We start from the raw sequence: 22030 nt of genomic DNA on the forward strand, positions 1-22030 counted from the left end.
TCTCTCCTGGTCCTATTGGAAGGATCTGGTTCCCTGATCTTGCGGGCACCTTGTTGCAGGCCTTGGCATTTCCCCAAGGAGGAGTCGGAAAGCCACTTAGGTGCATGTGTCTTCTCCTGGCAGCAAGGAATTCATTTGCTAGAATTCTTTCAACTTTGTATGTGAGTAATAGCTTCCTTGCCCGGCACCTACTTCTAATTTGTGGTTAAAGTTTTTACTTATATTATTGTTTGTTTTTTATAGGTGAATCTGCCCCTGGCTGACTTCAGAATTCTTCTGGCTTTTGAATTTTTTTCTTTTCAAAATAACCTGGACGGATAAAAGATGTGCCATGGCAGGATAATACCAAAGAGCATCTCCTTGCTTGCCTTGGCCTCTGTGGGACATGGATTATTCTTTCCACTGGTGATCCTTAGCACCCTCCTTGGAGACGGACTTGCCTCAGGTAAGTATTGGCTCGTCATCTGTGTGTAAGAAGGGAAAAAAAAATGCCATGGTCTCTTCCAAAGGCTGGGACTGGGGACTCTATCTAGTAGGCAGTTGCAGGGAAAGCAAGTTGGTGGTTGGGGGCGGGGCGCGGGGATGGTAGTAAGGAGCTAGTCCTGGGGGTGCAGCAGCAAGGGGCCAAATGAATCAGCCTGAGGAGGGCTGTATAAGGAACCCGCTGGTGATGACATTACTCCCTGCTGCCCCCAGCCTTGTCATTAGGGATAGAGGTATAGGATTTAGAGTGTGATTTGCAGGCTTTCGAATCAAACTGCCTGTGCCTAGAGCCCAGTCCTACTTGCTGGCTCTGTGACTCTGAACAAGCCTCTTTACTTTTGCAAACCTCAGTTTTCTCAGCTATAGAATAGGATAATAGTACCTGCCTCATAGAGTGGTTGTGAAGATTTTCTGGGGTAGCACAATTATTTGTGCTTTTCTCAGAATGAGTATAGAATTTGAGGTGTTGTAATTTAGTGAAAGCAGGAAGTGGTCCCTGACACCATAAACTCTGTGATTTTTGGAGAAGCCACTTAGCCATTCTATGGGTCAGTTTTTCCTTTTGTAAAATGAAGGGGTTGACCCAGATAGATTTTATGATCATATATGTAACCCTCAATATATACTTTCATGATTCCAAGGACTTTCTGATTGAAGATGGTGAGCTGGAAGAGCTTTAACAGGCATTAGAAATATAGCAGTGAACTTTTTTGAGTTTGTATGATCCTGGTTGCTTTCAACAGTGCTCTGACCACCTTTGTAGGTCTCTTCCTGTGGTCCCCTAGCCCTGGCATCATTTTTAGAAAGGGCATACTATAGACTTCTGGGTGTTGCTGTAGGACCTTCTTCTGTATCTGCAATTACCTGTAAGGATCTCAGTATGATTGGGCTTATCAGTAATGATGCCCTTACCAGACCTCATTAGATACACGTTTATGGCAGTTTTCTTTGGATATTCTCCCTTCGAGAGGGATGCAGCTAGATTCTGGAATGGGACTTGGAAGGGGCTTAGAGCTGTGTGGGTTTTTTTTGTTTGTTTGTTCGTTTGTTTTGCATAGAAGAACAGTGGTGTAGGACAGAGGTGTAGGGGGTGAGTGAACAGAGTGGGGAGCAGAACAGGTGGATTTACTGAAATGCATTGCTGAGGGGAACAGCGGGTGAGATAGGAGAGGTCTGCTGTGCCATAGGCCGGGGATCGAATTCAAGCCATAGTGGTGATAGTGCTGAGTCTTAACCGCTAGGCACCAGGGACGCCCCTATTTTGTTGCTTTTAGAGTCTCCATAGCTCCGTGCTCTCTCTTTCACTCCCTCTCTGTCAGTTCCTACCCCATTACCCAACACATATATAATGGTGCAATCTCATCTAATACTTTTTCCCCTGAATGTTGGGAGCAACAATCACTGATTTTGTTGTTGTTTTATCATAACCTTTCTCACAACCCACATACAGATACCTCTTCTGCTGCATCTACCTCACCCCATTCTGACACTTAGCACAAACCTTTCCCATATACCTAATACCTTCCTTGGCTGTGAGGAGCCCCTGACACAGCCAAAAAAAGCCACTGATGGTGGGCCATCATAGTTACATGAGGCATCTTAGTTACGAGGTTTCAAAGCAAAATAAAGCTGAACTACAGTGTGTGCAACAAGATGAACCAGGGCCTGCGTTCATAGGGCGATTAAATCGAGAGGAGACCTCTAGAAGAGGTAACGTAGTAGTCACAGAACCAGTGACAATAGAGATCTAGTCTTGTTCACCACTGTAACTCTGGAGCAGGAGTTGGCAAACTGGTCCACAGACTAGGTCCTCCCTGCTTTTGTAGAGCCTGCAAGCTAAGAATGGTTTTTATATTTTTAAAGCATTGAGGAAAAAATCAAAAGAATTTTATTTTGTGATATGTAAACATTATATGAGACTTAGATTTCATTGTCCATAAATTATATTTTATTGGATCATAGTAATATTCATTCATGTATATATTGTCTGTGGTTGGTTTTGTTCTACAATGGCAGTATTGAGTACTTGTGATTTAGACCATGGGCCCTACCCCTGCCTGAAATATTTGCTTTAAAATGTTTGACCCTTTGTAGAAGAGGTCAGCTAGAATAAATGTGCTCAGTAAGCATGTGTTTGAGTAGAATGATTATTGGAGCAGGAAGGAAGGACTGGTCAGAGCTAGGTTGGACTTCAGAGGTTGTGCACTTGCCCAGGGTCTTAAGGACCAGCTAATTGTAAGGCTATGACCAGAAGATGGCCTAGTGCCTGTTCTACTACCATGACCAGCTTCTTCCAAGCCTTTTCTGAAGAAGTTGTCAGGGCATGTTCCATGGTAGTATTAGTGGCAGAGCATCTGCCTTCTGTTTCTTAACTGATTTAGTTTCATCACACCTACCCCCACTCTCCTTTTAAGGGCTCCACTTCTGTCTCCTCCCATCCTCCTGCCCATTTTCCAGCTGTACCCACACCTTCCCAACTTTCCATTCAAGGTCTGTAATCAATTATCAGGGCCCAATTGTTCCAGACTGGCTGGATAAAGGGATTATTGTTCTCCAGTGTGGAAAATGTATGTCTGTGGTGTAGGCTCAGACCAGGATGGGAGAGTTGGCTCCGTTGCCTTTTTCCCTCCCCATCTGCAAAGAATCCTCCTTCCTAGCCACCCCCAATCCCTAAGTATTTCCTATTCTCCATATGTAGAGAAATGTTTACCGGCACAGGTAGGGGACGGGATTTCACTGTTACTTAGATCTAGAGCACCGAATTGCTGTCAGTGTTTATCCCTCTCTCTCCAGTGGCTTCCGGAGGAAGGAGGTACCCATGCCTTGGCCTGCCCAGAGCACACCTGTACGGTTGTGCGTGCTATAAGCAGTGTGACAAATTAGCTTGCCAAGAAACCAAGACTCGCAGATACTGTGAAGTCAAAGAAAGGCAATTCAGTTTTGGAAAAGCTCCTTCTTCTTCCTGCATTTCTTACCTTCTCCCATAGCTGTACCCATCACCTATTCTAGAGGCATTTAAAAAGCAAGCGTTTATAAAATATCCAACCTTGTTATCCAGTGAGCTCTAGTAGAATGTGAATATGCTGTGTGTCAGTGCAAATTCATGACTGTGAGTCTTATTGGATATAGGCAAGAATTGCCCTCAGAGGGACAATTCATCTGCAGTCTCTTCATAAATATAACAGTCACCCCTAGTCTTTGTCATAATTGCTCAAGTAAAAGAAAAGAATCAAGTATAAAGAGGCACCAGAGAATTCATTTGTGCCATGTTTGGGGTTAAACGTTCCCTCCTGGTTTCTTTTCTTAGGATTCAGAGTTAAATAGAGGTGTCAGAGAGACATTGGGTCCAGCTTCCCCCTTGTTCATTCCTTTAGTAGTCATGGGGAGAATTTGTTGAAAATTTCCTTTTTAAGAGGGGCAAAAGGAAGCATTTCTTATTCTTCACACCAGGTCACACCTTGTGGGGAAGACCAGAATTAAAAATCTGTGCTTATTGGGCCTCCCCAGTGGTGCAGCGGTTGAGTGCTGGGTTGCGAATCTGCCCGCAGCCTCTGCAGCGCCGGTTCGATCCCCGGCAAATGGACGAGGGTCCCACATGGCGCAGCAGACCTCTCCTGCCGCCCGCTGCTCCCCTCAGCAGTGTATTTCGTCTGTCTGCCCGTTCTGTTCCCCGCTCTGGCTCTGGTGAATTCTCTCATCCTCCCGCGCTTCTGACTACCCAGTGCTTGTATAAATAAATAAATCTTAAAAAATAAAATAAAATAAAATAATATTAAAAAAAAATCTATGCTTATTCTACCCAATTTGCCTTTCTTCCTGGGCTAGAAAAGAATCAGGATTCCAACTGTAACAGCTTCTTGCAAATCATAGCCCCTTCACTTTACCTGAGATCATATGAAATGTATATGACCTTAAGCCAATCACTTGACCTCTTTTGTGTCTCCTATAAAACAGAAACAAGGTCCTTAAGAATGCTAGGCTGGTGTTGTATAGACTAATAAAAATGATTGGAGGTCACTTGTCATATAAAATGGGTGGTGTTATTCCCAAATAATAACAACAGAGTTGGTATGTGACCAACTGTTGAGTCATGCTGGGCAGGAGATTTTATACAGATGACATCCTGTACTGTCTTTAAAAAACAAAACTGAAGATGCAGAGCCACTTTGGCTTGGGCATAAGGATCTGGGAAGTAATGTTAAACCTTGCTAGATGAGGAGGCATTGGTTGTTTAAGAAATCCCCTTAGTCTTCCAGAATGCTCATCTTTTGAGAATTGTGTAGTTTGATACTACTGGCTTGCTAACTCATATAAAAAGCTTTTGATTTTCAGCTCCTTTCCTGAGCATATTTCCTGAAAAACGCAGTAATTTACTTGTTTCTGATTTTTTTCTCTTTCCTTAGAATGTTGCCATAACACTTCAGGTCATGTTGAACATCACACAAGCACCTAAAGCAATTTTAAAATGGCAGGGAAAGCAGCCATCTGCATTTCTACAAAACAGTCAGAAAGCCAGGCAGTTAATGTTCATTCAAGATGGAAAATATTGAGAACCAGGCTCTCAGTGGGATGATGTGGCTTTGGCCCTTAACATTGCTATGGCAGAGAGATGTTGGCAGGTGACCCTGGCTCACCTCACCATCTGTAAAGGGACCTGGAGGCAGAGATAATGTACCCTGAGCTGAAAAGAGAGGACAGGCAGGAAATTGATGCAGATAGAGTGTCATTTATATGTCAGGTTCTGTGTTATCATTTAAGACTCTCAGAATGCCTACAAGCTAAATGGTTATATAACCATTTTCCAAATGAGAAACTGAGGCAGAGAGAAGCCTGATAACCTGCTTAGAGATAGATTGTTGAAGGTGGTAAAGCAGGCTGGGATTTGTGCCCAGTTTGTCTTGTCCATGTCTGCTGAGAACCACAATACCTGTGCTGAGGGGCAGGCTTCTTTGAGACTTGTGTACCCTACTAGAACACTCAAATCAACCTTCAGATGATTATTTTGAAAGGAAGAAAGATACCATCTGTGTTTTCTTCCCTGGGTAAAGGACACAGGAGTCAACTCTGAGTTAACATGTTTCCCTCTGGTTGTTTCTGTTCTCATCTACAATGGCTCTTGGTTGTTCAGTTCCAAGTTTAGGCACAAGGTTTGCCAAGGTGGTTCTATTCTTGGAAAGAAACAATGGGGACCACAGCAAATTGTTTGCTAAATGAGGATGTAGTTCCCAAAACATCCGCAGAGCATCTTCCTGTCAGCTGCAAACACTGCTGACAAAGTGATGTAATCTCTCTGTGGTGTAATTACCTGTGACTATAAAAAGACTCGGGGGTTGTGGTAGGAGACTGGATAGGTCATTATAGGGCTTTTGAACCCTGGCATCACGAAAAGATTGAGAAATTATCCTCTGCAGGCTAATTGTTATGTGATGTTTAGAACATTGCAAACACATGGTGCCAGCCTTGTACTGTAACTTTTGAACAGAAGAAACCAGGAATCTACTTCTGGGGCACTTAAGTGGAGCTCAGTTGGGTTAAAGCCCTCATAATACACAAATTCTGCATGCTAAGCAAAGGTGCCCCACTACCCTGGCCTAACTTGTAAGCTTGGAGGTTATACTTCTTACCTACCCAACTGTTTCTGCAAAAAGGATCACAAGGTACAAATAAAAATTAGGATTACCACTTAGAGTCTTGAGTTATTTTTAGTAGGTTTGTAGGTGAACTCTTTTCTTTTTAAAAAATTTATTCCATTTATTTATGCATACAAGAGCTGCGGTATAGGCCAGAGGTGCAGGGGGTGTGGGGTGTGTGTGTGTGTGTGTGTGTGTGTGTTCACCAGAGACAGAGCGGTGAGCAGAACAGGTGCATCTACTGTAATGCACTGCTAAGGGGAGCAGCAGGCGAGACGAGAGGTCTGCTGCACTATGTGGGTCAGTTCCCTGGCTGGGGATCGAACTCATGCTGCAGTGGCTGCGGATAGCTTGATAGTGCTGAGAATTGACCCCTTGTGCCACCAGGCCCCTAGATGAACTCTTTTTCACCTCTTACCCAATGCGAGAGTCCTTTCCTCAATGTCACTCAGAAGTGTGAGTCTGCAGAAGGTGCGAGTGGCCCTCCCATTTCAGGCAACTTGTGCTGGTGTGGCCGCTGCCTGCATCATGTTTAGCTTTGGGGCCCAGAGGGATAGCAGCATTTATAGAAACCTTTCAGTAGTGCATTGTCAATGAGAGGGGTACCAATTGGTGACTCCTCCCAGTCCTGTTCACCTACCTCATCTTAATTAAACCAAGATAAATGTGAAATCTGAAATCATAAGGAAGATGAGGGTGAGATTATAACTTCCTATTAAAAAGAGGATTGTCCTCGGCCTCCCAGGTAGTGCATGGGGTTAAAGTCTCAGCACTGTCAAGCTATCACCAGCCACTGGAGCATGAGTTCGATCCCCAGCCAGGGAGCTGACCCACATGGCGCGGCAGACCTCTCCCGTCTCACCCGCTGCTCCCTTCAGCAGTGTATTTCAGGAGATCCACCTGTTCTGCTCCCCTCTCTGTCCTTGGTGAACCCTCTCATTCCCTGCACCTCTGGCCTGTACCCCAGTTCTTGCATGCATGCATAAATAAAAATAAATCTTTTTAAAAAAGGGATTGTCCTTAGAATTTTTTCACATAGCTGTCTCTTATCTAGTTGAATGGGATTCAATTCATAAATGCCTTAAAATACTAGCAAATGCCACCTGCAGCTCTTAATGGTGCCATCAGAGTTACTAATTCAGCTCAGTTCAACATCTATGTGTCATTATACTTCAACTCTGTGCCTTGTTTTTTTAGAGAGTTACAGTCTGATTAAGAGCATGAACTCTGGAGTCAGATTGCCTGGAGACAGATGCTACCTCTGTCTCCTTGGATAATTTTCCTGATCTCTCACTGTCAGTGTTTCCTTGGAATAGGGATGATACAGTGCCCACTTCATAAAATTGTTGCAAGGATTAGGATATTATGTGTAAACACTTAGGACTTTGCTTAGAAAATAAAGAAGTTATCTGCAGGTCTAAAGATCAGATTCTAGGGCCTCCCCGGTGGCGCAGTGGGTTGAGCGCTGCGCTGTGAAGCTGTTCGCAGCCTCTGCAGCGCCGGTTCGATTCTCCGCTGGCCAGGGAGAACCCCACATAGTGCAGCAGACCTCTCCTGCCTCGCCCGCTGCTCCCTTCAGCAGTGTCTTCGGTCCGTCTGCCTGCTCTGCTCCCTGCTCTCTCTGGTGAATTCTCTCACCCTTCCGTGCTTCTGACCTGTACCCCAGTTCTTGTATAAAATAAATAAATAAATCTAAAAAAAAAAAAAAACCAAAAACAAAGATCAGATTCTAGCACCAATTGATAGTAGTCTGCACTTCTGACACTGTAGTAATTAGTTCAGACAGACTCAGAATTGGAAGGTGCTCCTTTCCTCTGAATCACTTGGATTCTGTTTGATTCAATTTAACACACTGAATGAGTTATTAGATCCCTGGTGTTCCTGAAGTATTCATAACTCCCTAATTCTCAAATACCACATGAGGACAAGTAGAAAAAGAGTGGTAATGCCTCTTTGTGATGTTGGTGCCTATGGGTCAATGAGGTACTCTCAAAGGAAGCCATTCTCTTCTCTGAGGTCATATTGTTGGCATTTCAAAGCTGGGATTCCTCAAAATTGCTATTTGTGAGGAAATTTTGGAGTCATTTTTTAAAGCCTCACAAATTTAAGACTGCCAAGTATCATTTCCCCAGCACTGTTCTAAAGGCATTTCATTTCCCCAGCACTGTTCTGTAATGGAGGATTACTTTGAAAAGATTTCTAAGCACATATGGAGAATACAACTTAAAAAGTCTGTTACCTTCTTTCCACTTGGTACTTCTTAGCCTCCTCCTTCTTTTTTATGCTATATTTGACAACCTCTGTCTTTTTCTTTTTTTTTTTAAAGATTTTTTTTTTTAATGTATATAAGAACTGGAGTACAGGCCAGATGCGCATGAGGGTGAGAGGATTCACCAGAGACAGAGCAGGGAACAGAACAGGCAAACTGACGAAATACACTGTTGAGGGGAGCTGTAGGCAAGATAGGAGTGGTCTGCTCACCATGTGGGTTGCTCCAAGGCTGGTGGGGATCGAACCAGCACTGCGGAGGCTGTGGACAGCTCCACAGCGCTGCGCTCAACCGCCTTCACCACCAGGGAGTCCCTACAACCTTTTTCTTTTAAGAGCTTTTTTCTACCTAGATTCATTCATCCCAGAGGTGTTTAACTTTTGTGATTTGTTAGCTTTACCTGCAGTCACAACTTTGAAAATACAGTTATTTAATCATTTAAAAGTTTTGGGAGTAATGCAGGGGAAAATAAACAGATTCTCTTAAAGATTTCTTTTCTACAAAGTTTTTTTTTTTTTTCTTTCTTTTTTAAATTCACAGAAGTATTTTAGATGTTTCATCCCAGGAGGGGAAATGTGTTTCTTATGACCAAGTACAAACAGTGTTAAAAAATTCTGCTATAACCTTTGCTATTCTGTGTGATAAGTGACATTTTATGAAATATAAAGGGCCTAGCCATCAGTTCTTCACGTGTAGTAGACACATGTCTCCTTGGGAGAGGGCAGGACCTGTGTTATTGTCATTGGCTTGAGTTCTGACAGTTTGACCTTGTTGACTCTGGCACTTGTAGGAGGCACAAGAGAATATCCTTGGAATTGTCACACACCAGACAGGACTGAGTGGGCAGGAGTGCCTGTCAGTGTTTACTGAGCACTGGTCTCAGCACAGCATGGTGCAGGGGCAGATAGGAGAGGAAGCTTGGATGCTTCTGCTGCTTTGTCGATCACATTGCTTTGGAGACCAGATTGCAAGGACCAAGTGGTGAGCCAGTGCAGCCGCACTGAGGCTTTTGTAACCATGTGTGGTTGCTCAGAATTGCTGGCTAGTGGCCCATGAAGTTAGCTGTTAACTTCAGTAGGTTGTGTGTTTCTCAGCTTTATACCCTTCACACAAAAGTCTTTGATCTTTGAGGTCTTCTCCTATACACATGTCTGTCAATCTTAGCTCTTGGTTTTGTAGGCAGGGACAAAGACCTGTCTGTTTGAAAATTGGTTTCAAAAGAGAAAAATAAAGTCAGCCTCAGCTGAGAATGCAGAGATTTGGGCTGAACATCACCAAAAACAGTTTGGGGTGACGTACTGCAGGTGGAGGCAGATGCTTTGTCAGAGTTGAGTAGGGAAAAGGAAGGAGGAAAATGAGGAGGAGGAACAAGTTGGGTGTTGGATCTACGAGTTAAAGAAAAAACAGGGCCTCCCTGGTGGTGCAGCGGGTTGAGCGCAGCACTGTGAAGCTGTCTGCAGCCTCCTCAACGCAGGTTCAATTCCTGGCCAGCCGGGGGGCAGCCCACATGGTGCGGCAGACCTCTCCTATCTCACCCACTGCTCCCCTCAGCAGTGTATTTCGTCAGTCTGCATGTTCTGTTCCCTGCTCTGTCTCTGGTGAATTCTCTCACCCTCCCAAGCCTCTGGCCTGTACCCCAGCTCTTGTATAAATAAATAAATCTTTAAAAAAAATATAAAAATTAAAAACAAACACCAGTTAATGGATTAAGGATTGAGTGAGTCTACACAGGGAAATAGAGGGACTGGAGGAGGGTGTGGTTTTGGTACAAGTTGTGGGAGGAGATTGGGGATGAGAATGGCAGTTGGCCTCTGCTTTGTCCACAGGAACAGGAAGTGACTAAGTGAGGCCTTTCCAGCTACCTGAGAGGAGGGGTTACTCAGAACAGGGCCCCCCAGAGCTTCCCTGTCATCCTCTGCCTCAGGGGTCCCATGTGGGTCTTAGCTCTAGTCACAGATTCCATGAGGAGGCTGAAGAGTGTGGGAGGCTCCTGACTGGGGAAGGAAGAAGAATGGAGGAACAGTTGTATTGGGGCATTCAGATAATTTCAGGAACTCGATATTTTGAATAGGCTGGGATAATTGGAGACCTTAAGATGAGGGGTGTGTGTGTGTGTGTGTGTGTGTGTGTGTGTGTGTGTGTGTGTGTGTGTGTGTGTGTCGGGGCAGAGAATTGTGACTTTCAACAGAGATGTGTCTCCATTTTCTTCAGACTGACCTTCAGCAAAGGAACCTGTTCTTCCTGTTGTTCTCAGTACCTTGTTGTTAGGCAGTTTAGAAGCAAATCTTTAGGATCTTCTAGCATTCAGAAATTCTGACCAGTAATGGCAGATCCTGGCCTTGCAAGAGTAATTAAGATTGTGAATAAGGGCCTCCCCGGTGGCGCAGCGGTTGAGCGCTGGGTTGCGAAGCTGCCCACGGCCTCTGCAGCGCCGGTTTGATCCCCGGCTGCTCCCTGGCCACCGGAGGAGGGTCCCGCATGGCGCGCAGACCTCTCCTGCCGCCCACCGCTCCCCTCAGCAGTGTACTTCGGTCCTTCTGCCTGCTCTGCTCCCCGCTCTGGCTCTGTGAATTCTCTCACCCTCCCGCGCTCTGACTGTACCCAGTGCATGTATTAACAAAAAAAAAACCAAAAAACAAACAAACAAATAAATAAATAAAACATGCCTCTATTTAAAAAAAAAAAAAGATTGTGAATAATATGATTAAATGAGATCTATCTGAAAGTGTTGGGTAAATAATAAAAATCTGTTTCAATGTAAAAGATTATTATAATGCTCTTATTTTAACATCTCTTTTCTTGAATTGTACAAAACAATTGACACTAATGGATCAACGCTTTATCCATCCCTGGACAAGAGGCTGGCATTTAATAGCCCCCTTTATATATAGGAAGAAACTTAAATTTCTAGTAGGAGCTAAATCATGAGTTTGAATCTCAAATCTGTGGAATTTACATCTAAAACTTGAGCCACCAAATATTGGGTTGTTGGAAAAGTCATGATGCATTTTTGTTTGAAAAACAGAAAAAAATACGTTTTGATTTTTCTGACAACCCAATAATGATTATGCCGCATTCCTGAGATACAGTGAAAAGAGAGTAAGTAGGGCCATCAAAAATTTTTTTTTTCCACAGGAACTGGTAATGTCAGGGCAGTCAGAATCTTGAAAGGCCTACAAATCCAACATTCATTGTCCTGCAAAGCCAGAGTTTCTGTTGGGAATGAGGGCTTGGTATAAGGTAGAGAAGCAGGGCAATTAGAGTAGGTTTGGGACACAGGCAAACAGAGAGTGAACTGTCAGGGTTCTTAATTCTGTTTTGCTGTGGTTAGTGGTAACTGAGGTGGCTGGATTCTTTATCACAGTGCCAATTTCCTGTCACACAGCATTGCAAACCCACCACTCCGTCAGTGTGACCCGGTGTCAGGTAGATCCACAATAGGTGCTTATTGGATTTTGCAGGTTCCATGGTGGAACACCATGGAGGTGGGTTCAGGAACCTCTGTGTCTGGCCCAGACAAATTTACTGCAGAACAAATACTCCAGCCTACATCAGGGCCGAGGTATCTGGACAGATTGGCTCATGTCAATCCCATTTTCAGAGAGAGGGAGGCCTAGGCCCTTTGGCCTACCTTTGGCCCTTCTGAAAACTGGTCTCTCCAGCCAAGAGCCTATTCTTTTTTTGTTCACATTACTGGGTAAGGCCCTTCAGGGTCATTAGTACATTTATCCCTAAGATTGTGCTTTCCTGCTTCTGGTTAAGACTTTTTTTTTTTTTTTTAATAGAGGCATGCTTTATTTATTTGTTTGCTGGTTTGTTTGTTTGTTTTGTTTATACATGCACTGGGTACAGTCAGAAGCACGGGAGGGTGAGAGAATTCACCAGAGCCAGAGCGGGGAGCAGAGCAGGCAGAAGGACTGAAGTACACTGCTGAGGGGAGCAGCGGGCGGCAGGAGAGGTCTGCGCGCCATGTGGGACCCTCCTCCGGTGGCCGGGGAGCAGCCGGGGATCGAACCGGCGCCGCAGAGGCCGCGGGCAGCTTCGCAACCCAGCGCTCAACCGCTGCACCACCGGGGAGGCCCCTTCTGGTTAAGACTTAAAGGACAATTTCATCTTCAGCTTACGTGCTTTCGTGCACAAGGAAGTAGAAGGATGCACTGAGTTGGGAAGTTTTTCTTTCCTCTAATGGCAGCCATATGGACCTCAAGGCTTGAAATTATTGAGTCATTCAGGTGTGCCAGTCAGAAGTCACATACTTGTGAGCAAAACTAGCAGGCTGAACCTTATAGACTAGTTGCACCATTGGATCTCTGATTTGAATGTGCGTAAAAATCCCTGGGAGGCTGGCTTGTGTAGCAAATTGCTGTCCCAGTGGAAGTTATGTTGCTTCCATAAAACCTGTGCTTAGAGAGGAATGATTTAGCATCCTTTTGTTCTGGTCCCTTTACACCAGATCATCACATTCAACTGCAAGTTTTCACAGGCCACCTAATCAGTTTGTTTCCAGCATGCTCAGGGTTATTATTCCACATTCTACACTGCCTGTCAGTGTTCATGGTAGGCCTGTGTCAATATTTGCTGGACAGAGTAGAGTAGTATCTGTGTGCCTCTTTTCCTTTCTTTCAGTTTCTCCCTTAAGAATCTTTGTGTAACTTTCCTTCTTTGCTCTCCTCCCTCCTATCTCAGTCTCATCCCTTTTCCTTCACCTCCTTTTACTCACTTTAATCTGGCAGAACTAGCTATCAGTCTTTATAGGTTGAGTGTGTTAGGGGTTGGGGTTTGCTCAAGGAGATCCAAAATGACCCTAGTTAAACCCTGTGTTAGGAACATGTCCAGAGTTCTTTTTTCCCTTTTCTGCCCACTTTATCTAGGGTAACTGCAAGTTACAGAATGTTCATTATTCTAGGAGCGTTTGATAGTCTTCAGATTGAGTTTGACCCTGTTGTCTGTCCTTACTTCCTGCTCTTTGTGTTGGCAGGTTTCTAGACTTGGAGAGAATTAGCATGTCCTGCCTCTAACCATTTTCTGGCCTATCTCTTCAGCCTGGGGTTGGTGGGTACAAAGCGCAGTTTTTCCTGCCTTGGTTAATTGTCAGTTAGTCCTCTGATCCTGCCTGGGCTGCTCTCAGGCAGCTCAAGCACTGACTAGCCCAAGGTCTTCTTTGAAACAGGGAAAGATTGATGTTAATTTTAATTCATTTTAAGTGAAATCATCGAACTTGATGATTCCATTAATTTCCTCCCTTCTGAACAGCTTCCTGTTAGCAGTCATTGAAAATCCTTACTGTTTCTAATTTCCTCCCAACTGCATTTCTTTAATCTAAGGCAGCTGGATACTATGATGATTTTAATGATCAGCTTTGACTCTACTTCCAGAAACCGAGACTGTTGCTGTGCTTTAGTTCACGCCTACTTGGGTGTGTGTATGTGTGTGTTTTGTTTTTAACTCTGACTTCCTCATGCCATTTTTTTTTTCACATTATGTCAACGACTTAAGTGTTAAAAAGCAGTTAAGCATGCGCTGGGTTCTCTGCCTGGAGCTTAGGACCTCTCAGTATAATTGGGAGAAAAGATAAGACCCAGAACATCTTCATTCCCCTTGAGTGGTTCAGATACTGAATGCTTTTGGAAAGAAGAGAATCGATTCAGACATCATCCAGGAAACTTCCAGAAGAGCAGAAACTTACGCTGGACCTGGAGGGAAGGCAGTAACCAAGCCAAGGGAGAACTGGGATGGGGCATTTCAGTATTTGGCTGGATACAGAGAAGATGGTGATGTTTGGTTCCTTCATCAGACTTAGAAAACATCCTCTGGGTTGATGCTTCTCCAGCTTTACTGTGTTTTTAAAATCAGACTCATGCACCCCTGTAGGGTAAGGAAAAATGTCAGGCTTTTCTGCCCTCCCGCCATCAGGATAGATGATGGATCCTTGCCGTCCTGAATGCATGCCTGATAGCGGGCACCTGGAGTAGGGTGTGGGCCTAGGTAGATGGGATTCATGTGGGCTAAGACTAGGCTTTTAAGGGCGGCGTCACAGGGATGCCAGCAGAAGCAGAGAAGCAGCAGAACGAACAGAAGAGCAGAGAAGCAGAGAGAATGCCGGAGAGCCCAGATAGAGTGAAGACTTGCTGGGGGCTGGGAGGCCCCCCAGCACCCCTGCCTGCTGTGTACTGGGTAAATGCCAATAAAAGACCTGCAAAAACCACAGGGGACTCTGGCTCCTCCTTTACCTGGTCTGCATGGGATCCTAGAAAACCTGCACTGTGTCCAGTCCTGCCCTTACAACCCCACACTCCCAAAGAACGATTCAGTCAGTTTGCGGTACAGCCAAGCAATATGTTTTCTTGAAGTTTGTTGTTAGTATGAGAATCTCCCAACCTTCCAGTTCTCCTCTCTGAAGAGAAGAAGCCAAGACTTAGGGTTCATTTGTCTCCTTCCAGAGGCAGAACTCTTTAACCTATAAGCAGCCCCTATAGTCCTGTTGCATGAGCCAGAGGTGGTCTACCCTTTGAGAGACATTGCAATCTGTGGGAATGCTCGTGCATTCCATGTTGCAGCAGGAAGTGTTAGGAATCAGAGACTTGGTTCCCAACACTACAGTGGTCCATCTGCTGAGGAGTAAGAGTGCTGAGGTGACTGTGAAGAGGAGTGGGAGGGGTGGGTATTAAATGCTGTATTGTGACTGACAGTGAATGCTTCTGTGTGGCTGCTCCCTTGACTTGAAGGCAGATGGGTCCACTGAGACTGAGTACCTTTAAAACAACGTCTGTGCTTGGAGCTATTGTGTGCTACTCTGACTGTTAGGAAAAGTATTTTTATAGATGTTGTTTAGTAGCTTAGTTTTTCATATGAGTGTATTTTGAAAGGTGAGGGGTCAGTCAGTTGGAGGGTGGAAACAGGTCTGGGATCCAGGGTAGTGTACATTGAGAGCCCTGGAAAAGGTAATCTCATGTCTTCCATGGGATTTGTCAGTCTTGGTAGATCTTATGCTTTCTGTCTGTCTTTTGGGACCAAATGAAACCCAGGCCGATTGTGAATATTATTAGTTACCAAATACTCTGTTGAGAAATGATATACTTTTTTTTGGGGGGTATTATTTAGCACAATAGGTGAAAATGAATGAATATTTAAGTATGCAGTATTGCCCAGGTAATAGCCACTTTAAATCTGTTACCTCATTTTCAGATTTTCAATGAAAACTTTCAAGCATTGAAAAATTACAGACTAATGTTATAGCTGGCTACTTGCTACCCAGATTTAATATCTTGCTTCAGATCATTTCCTCCAGAGGTAGCCAGTATCCTAAGTTGATGTGTATCTTTTCAGCTATGTTTGTTTTCACGTGCTTATGTATTTACATATTTTTGTAAATATGTATTTACATATTTTTGTACATTATATGTACAAGTTTTGAATACTTATACATGAGTTTCTAAGCAATATAGAATATTGTTTCATGTTTTTAAAATGTATGTAATCTTTCATAGCCTCTTTTTTTCACTTAGCATTACAGTGTTAGCTTTATTGTTTACTTTTTAAAAAAAAATTTTATTTTTGTGTAGAAGAACTGGGGTGTAGGCCAGAGGTTCAGGGGGTTAAGAGGATTCACCAGAGACAGAGTGGGGAGCAGAACAGGCAGATCCACTGAAATACACTGCTGAGGGGAGCAGTGGGCAAGACAGGAGAGGTCTGCTGTGCCATGTGGGTTAGTTAGCTCCCTGGCTGGGGATGGAACTCAGACTGTCACAGCAAGCTGCAACGGTGGTATCGCGGAGACCTAGCGAGACCCCTATTAATATATTTATTTCTAGAATGAGTTTCCTTTGCCTTATTTAAGAAATTCTTTCCTATTCCAATTTCATAAAGGTGGCTCCTATATTCTAGAAATTTTAGAATGTATTTTCATGGGTGGTGTCTGCCATTTTTCAGGCCCCTTCAGCCCCCATAAATTGTTTTTAAATTTTATACCTTCTGGGGCCTCCCTGGTGGTGGAAGGGGTTAAGCACTGCACTATGAAGCAAACCACAGCCTCTGTAGCATGAGTTCAATCCCCGGGCAGCCAGGGAGCAACCCACATCGCGAAGCAGACCTCTCCAGTCTTGCCCATTGCTCCCCGCAGCAGTGTGTTTCAGTCAGTCTACGTGTACTGTTCCCCACTCTGTCTCTTGTGAATCCTCTCACCCTCCACATCTCTGGCCTGTTTTTACCCCAGTTCTTGTATGCATAAATATATAAAATCTTTAAAAAAATAAAAATAAAATGAATTTTGCACCTTCTCAAAAATATTTATATATCCTAAATGTAAACTTTCCACATCTGTCCTTATGATAGATTTTTTTTTTAAAGATTTATTTATTTATTTATACAAGCACTGGGTACAGTCAGAAGCGCGGGAGGGTGAGCGAATTCACCAGAGCCAGAGCAGGGAGCAGAGCAGGCAGAAGGACCGAGGTACACTGCTGAGGGGAGCAGCGGGCGGCAGGAGAGGTCTGCGCGCCATGTGGGACCCTCCTCCGGTGGCCGGGGAGCAGCCGGGGATTGAACCGGCACTGCAGAGGCTGTGGGCAGCTTCGCAACCCAGCGTTCAACCACTGCGCCACGTGGGAGGCCCCTTATGATAGATTTTTTAAAAAGTTATTTGGATGGGGGTTCAAGGTAATCTAGCATTTTTGCACACTACAGCTTTCTCTTCTTAAAATGATGCACATTCTTTTTGGATCATTGTGTTCATTAGTTCTCTGCAGCTTATTGTCCAGAGGACCAGAACTCACCAGTAATAGGGATTCTGGAAGTATATCTCCTCTCCAAAGTCCTCAGTTTTCACTGGACAGTTGGCTTTCTGTTAGCAAAGAAGCAACAGCACTTTTCTTCCTGATTGTGCTGGTATGGGTGGGTAGGCAGGCTGCCAGCAGATTAACCACAGTCAGAGGTAAAAACGATGGCCCCTTCCAAGAAAAAAATAAGTCTGCCGACTTCTAAGGCCTCATTATCTCTTGCTAGACTTTTATTGGTTTCTCTCTCTCTAGTGTCTTGCCTACTTCCTTCCCTTCAAATCTGTCTTCTATCCTTCTGTCAGAGTAACTCAAAATCTCTAACTCTTTAAAGAAAAACTCAGGATTCACTATAAGGCTTATAGTAAGGTCTATACTGCTTAGCAACATATTTCTCGTCTGTACTTGCATCATCTTTCCAGCCCTGTGACCACCTCCCTGTCCTGAAACTTCACCAGGCATTTTATCATTCCCATAATTCACCGTGACATATCCCCCCAATGTCATGCTTGTGCTGTTTCCTCTTTCTCAAAGTTGTTCACCATTTGCTAGGGAGAGCCTGTTTGACTCTCAGCCCCCGCAGAACTCAACAAGTATGAATTCTGGGAGGATAATTGCTTTTTTCATTCTTAGTCTCCCCACTGACTCACCCTTTCCAATTAAAGACAGAGTTAATTTCTATTAGTCTTTGTTTCATTTGTCTTCTATTAGTCTTTGTTAGGGGACAGTTGCTACATCTCCATCCCTACCCTGTATGTTCCTTCCTCATAAACTGTGTTTACAGGATTTGCCCCCGTAATGTTAATAACTGCAAAACAAGGGGATTTCATTTTTGTGGTAAAGGAACTGTGATATAGACACCCTAATAAATTGTCCAACATCCTAGTAAGTTCAGCATCTCTTGCCTGCAGGGAGGGAATAAACTGAACAGACAGAAACATCTAGACCCTTGTTTTCCTCACCACCAATTCAGTTATTGCTTTTTTTGAAAAAATGATAAATTGACTTATTTTAAATTAACCCATTTAAAAAGTTGTACCTGTGCTGCTGGCAGCGAGGCCCTCTTCACAGAAAGAATTGTGGATGGTGCTAGTTTTCCTATTTAGCCACACCCACCATCCTGCACTCCCTTCTGCAGCTTAGGAAATAAAATATCATGAACCCTGGAAAACTGTTAGAGATGCAGCTTAGGTAGGTTAACTTTTACTTTCTGAAATAACTTTATCACAAGAATCCACATGGTGCTGAGAAAAAGACATCCTTCTTCTTAGACTACAGACCTGAGTGACCTGCAATGAGAGGGCTGAGGCGTGGGGGCCAGGGAAAGGGAAGGCTCTGTGTGGGATGAGGGGGGCCACTCAAGTCAGATGGCTGGAACTTTTCACATCTTTATTACATCTGAAAGAGTTATTGATCTTGTTAGCTTCTTAAGGTCCTTTCATTGGTTCTTGAGAATGGTCACTAGGGAGATGGGGAAAGTGAGACAGCAAAAGGGGTTGTCTTGGTTCATGTTGCGGATGCAGGCAAAGCTCAGGCCTGATCTGCTGCATACGCTGCCTTCTAGTCTGTCCACACAGGCAAGATGGATATGGACTCAGTTCAGGAGAAGGGGCTTATGCTAAAGAGGTGAGGTCAGAACACTTATAAAGGGTGTGTTACTAGCTATGGAAACATTAGGCTTTTATTTGGACGTGGATTCAAGTGGTTTACCTTATGGGTGATGCTTTTCTTTCTTCTTACTTGAAAAGTACTGCTCATGTTGCTGTAATATTTTTTTGATTAGTAGTAGTTTTTAAAGGGAAATGAGTAGCTAGATAAGCCTTGGGGAATCAAACAAAGTGATTTGAATTCTCTCCTTCTACCCTCCTTAGCCCATGCTGCCACCCCTGAAACACAGGCTCTCTTGGAATATGTGAGAAAACAATCCTTATAGTCAAATATATGAAAACAAAATTACGGGCCCCTCCCTTCAAAAAAAAAAAAAAAGAGTGTGGTTATTACAAAGGGTTTTGACATCGACCAGAGGAGTTACTGTGCACTTGTTTTTAAATAACAGTTTCCTGGTATTTGTAAAATATGATCATAGTCACACTGTCTTTAGGATCACATCTGTTGTTTAGGGTGTGTGAGAGAAAGGGAAGGTGGGGAGCTCCCCAGAAGTACCTTCTGCAGTATCAAATGAAGCATGATGTTGGACTTTCAGATCTGAAAGTACTAATCTGGCCCTCAGGATTTGCTTCTTTTCCCCCCACTGCAGCTCAAATCTCTCCTGTTCCCAGCACAACAGGCTCCTTTGCCAAGGATGAAGAGCCTGGATGTCAAATCCTTTCTCTCTGCTCTGGCAGGGAGGCTGTTCTATTTGTTTTCCAAGAAGCCTTTTTGCTCTTGGGGAATTTTTACTTTCCTCTTATGGGAAGTTGTTTCATCATTTCCCAAAAATATACTGCATCTCTTGTTTAAACAGGGTGCCCTTGAATAGCTTTGGAGCCTGAAGGGATGTGGGGGTGTTGTGAAATCCTTTCTTTGATGTTTTGATGCAAGCTGAAACGCTACTGTCTTTGGGAAGAAGTTTCAGAATTTGCCAGGACTGGGTCTAAAAACAGAGTGTGGGAAGGAGAGAGCCGGAAAGCAAGAGGTGGGGTCTTCTTAGGCATTTATTTAGACCAGTCCATGTTATAAAGAGATATCAGCCCTTCCATATACAGGTTCCATCAAATATTTTGTCCAGTGCCTCAGATGTGCCCAGAATGGTGAAGGTGAATGCTCCGCCTTCTTGAAGAGCTCATGGTACCTGGAGAGACAGGACCAACTCACATGTAGCACTGCTTAACAAAATAATATATAGCTGTGATTAGATTGTATAACTATGGTTGATTTATTTCAGAGGAAAGAATTTCCTATAGAAGAGAATACTCAGATTAGGCTTTGCATTATGGACTGGGTTTGAGTTGATGGAGGGGAGAATGGAGGATATTGAAAGGAGAGGAAGATGGATTGAGAAGAGCCAGAAGACTGGGCTGAGGTGAAACCAATGGGATTTGATTTTAGAGAAATGGGACAAGCCAAATTGAGAAGAACCTTGGATAGTCAACAGAAACATTTAGACTTATAGAAAGATATTGGCAATTTTTTGAAGATTCTTAAAACATCATTAGGAAAAATGTGGTTTTGGGGGAAGTACATTAGTCTGTCACAGTAAACTGGAGTATGTCCCTCCACGGTTCTTGGAAGGGATTCATGTTGTTGGTACTGGGAGGGAAGAATGGCCTGGTAGAAGGTTTCTTCTGCTTGTGTGAGCGTAGTCTCATGGCGCCTTTGGCCTTGACCCTCTGCAGTGCCCCCTGGTAGGGTACAGCAACTCGGGCCATGAAGTTGTTGTAGACTGAGTTGGACCAGCTATTGGTGCTTCCCTGGGTAAAGCTTTAACCATCCCTACTTGGTGTGGAGGTGATGTCCCCTGGTTGGCCAGTGGGCCCAGAAACAGCAGGTTCCAGGCCTTCAGCTGGTCATGTTGGAATGCCAGGATTATTGCTTAGGTCCAAATGACATAAGTCACCTCATACCTAATCAGTAGTAAGAGTGCTGTTTCCCAAACCCTTGACATTTCTGAGTACTATTACCTTTCCCCTGTGCCCTGCACCTGTTTAACAATTTTAAATAAGGAAATTGGATAACTTTGAATTGTAAGTAAAATCAAAGAGAATCAGTCAAAAACTACTAGTAGTTGTTCTTGGTGAAAAATGGAAATTAGGAAAATAAATTTTTATTGAAAAAAGATTCTATCAGTGAGAACAAAAAACATAACCTTGTTATGCTTATCGCAAGATCTATCAATTTCCGGTAGAAAGAGGGAAAAGTAAATAACTGCCAAAGAAGTTATTGCCCAGTTCTCCTAAGTCAGAAAATAAATGACAATTTCTACTAGCTCCTGTGCCTTGGCTGGGCCTGCCACACCCTGCTGACCCACCCCCAAGCTCAGGTTTGCAGTCCTGGGAAGTGAGATTCCTTGGGCTCTTCCTAGCCTAGGCCAGGGTGCAGTCCTGCAGACACTCTGCTGCCAGCCTTAGCTTTCTCCACCAAGGGGCTTGGGGCCCTTGCAGCAGACGTGCTAGGAAGGAGCAGGAACACTTAGCTTAGAGTGTTGACTCTTTCACGTCATGTTATTGCCTTTAAAAACCCGAGCTCTTTGCCTCTTCATGTGAAAGCCGTGAGGCCCCAAATACTTTATTCTGGATTACTAGTAGATAACTATTGAAATCATTTGTTATGGTTGAGTAACAGGGTGGTCCCTAAAACAGGAGTTGACTTCCAGTGCCTCTGCCCACAGCCACAGAAGGCCCAGCGGTGTACGCATTGGTTTACTTTGTCCCTCTGAGAAATGAGGCTAGATAGGAAGATTGAGGGGACGGGTTGAGGGTGAAAACATCAGGCCCAGAGTTCAGAATCAGTTACTTTGCAACTTCCAAGCCCTTTTGGGATGTGTGGTTTTGTCTGGTTTTGCAGAATAACTGCAAGTTCTAATGGACTAGCCCTAGAAGACTTGTACAGCGTATGGGAGGTACAATCAGTCTGTTTCCCATAGGACAAATTGCTCTTGATTGGAGAAGGAACTCTTGTGCTTTTATCCCACTGAAGGTTTTGCTGGAGGATTCTGTAAAGACTCTAAAGGTTCCCCGATTGCATGTGTGACAAGCCTTTTCCATCAACAAGGCATAGAGGACCAGGAAACCCAGAGTGAGCTGTCATCCTGAGTACCAGGCCTATGGCAGGTGCTGACTGGCTTAACTTCCCTCACAGTGCAAACGTCTGAGCACTGGATGAGACCTGGCTCTTCGTTCAGTGCAGGTGTGTGTTGCTGTGTGCCAGAGATCCTTCCT

At 44.1% G+C, this 22030-nt stretch overlaps 1 protein-coding gene across 1 annotated transcript in view; it reads left to right on the forward strand.

The window, feature by feature from the left end:
- Nucleotides 1-271: 271 nt before the first annotated feature.
- Nucleotides 272-22030, forward strand: part of SUSD6 (sushi domain containing 6) — a gene marked incomplete at its 3' end in the record, with an annotated part of 42358 nt that continues 20599 nt past the window's right edge. Inside the window, exon 1 of the mRNA XM_084239629.1 lies at nt 272-445. Within this exon, the coding sequence (XP_084095755.1) occupies nt 325-445 (121 nt within the window). The 5' untranslated portion in view covers nt 272-324. The remainder of the gene's footprint in view (nt 446-22030) is intronic.

This window comes from Talpa europaea (genome assembly GCF_964194135.1).
Source record: "Talpa europaea genome assembly, chromosome: 8".
In the NCBI taxonomy this organism is placed as follows: Eukaryota; Metazoa; Chordata; class Mammalia; order Eulipotyphla; family Talpidae; genus Talpa; species Talpa europaea.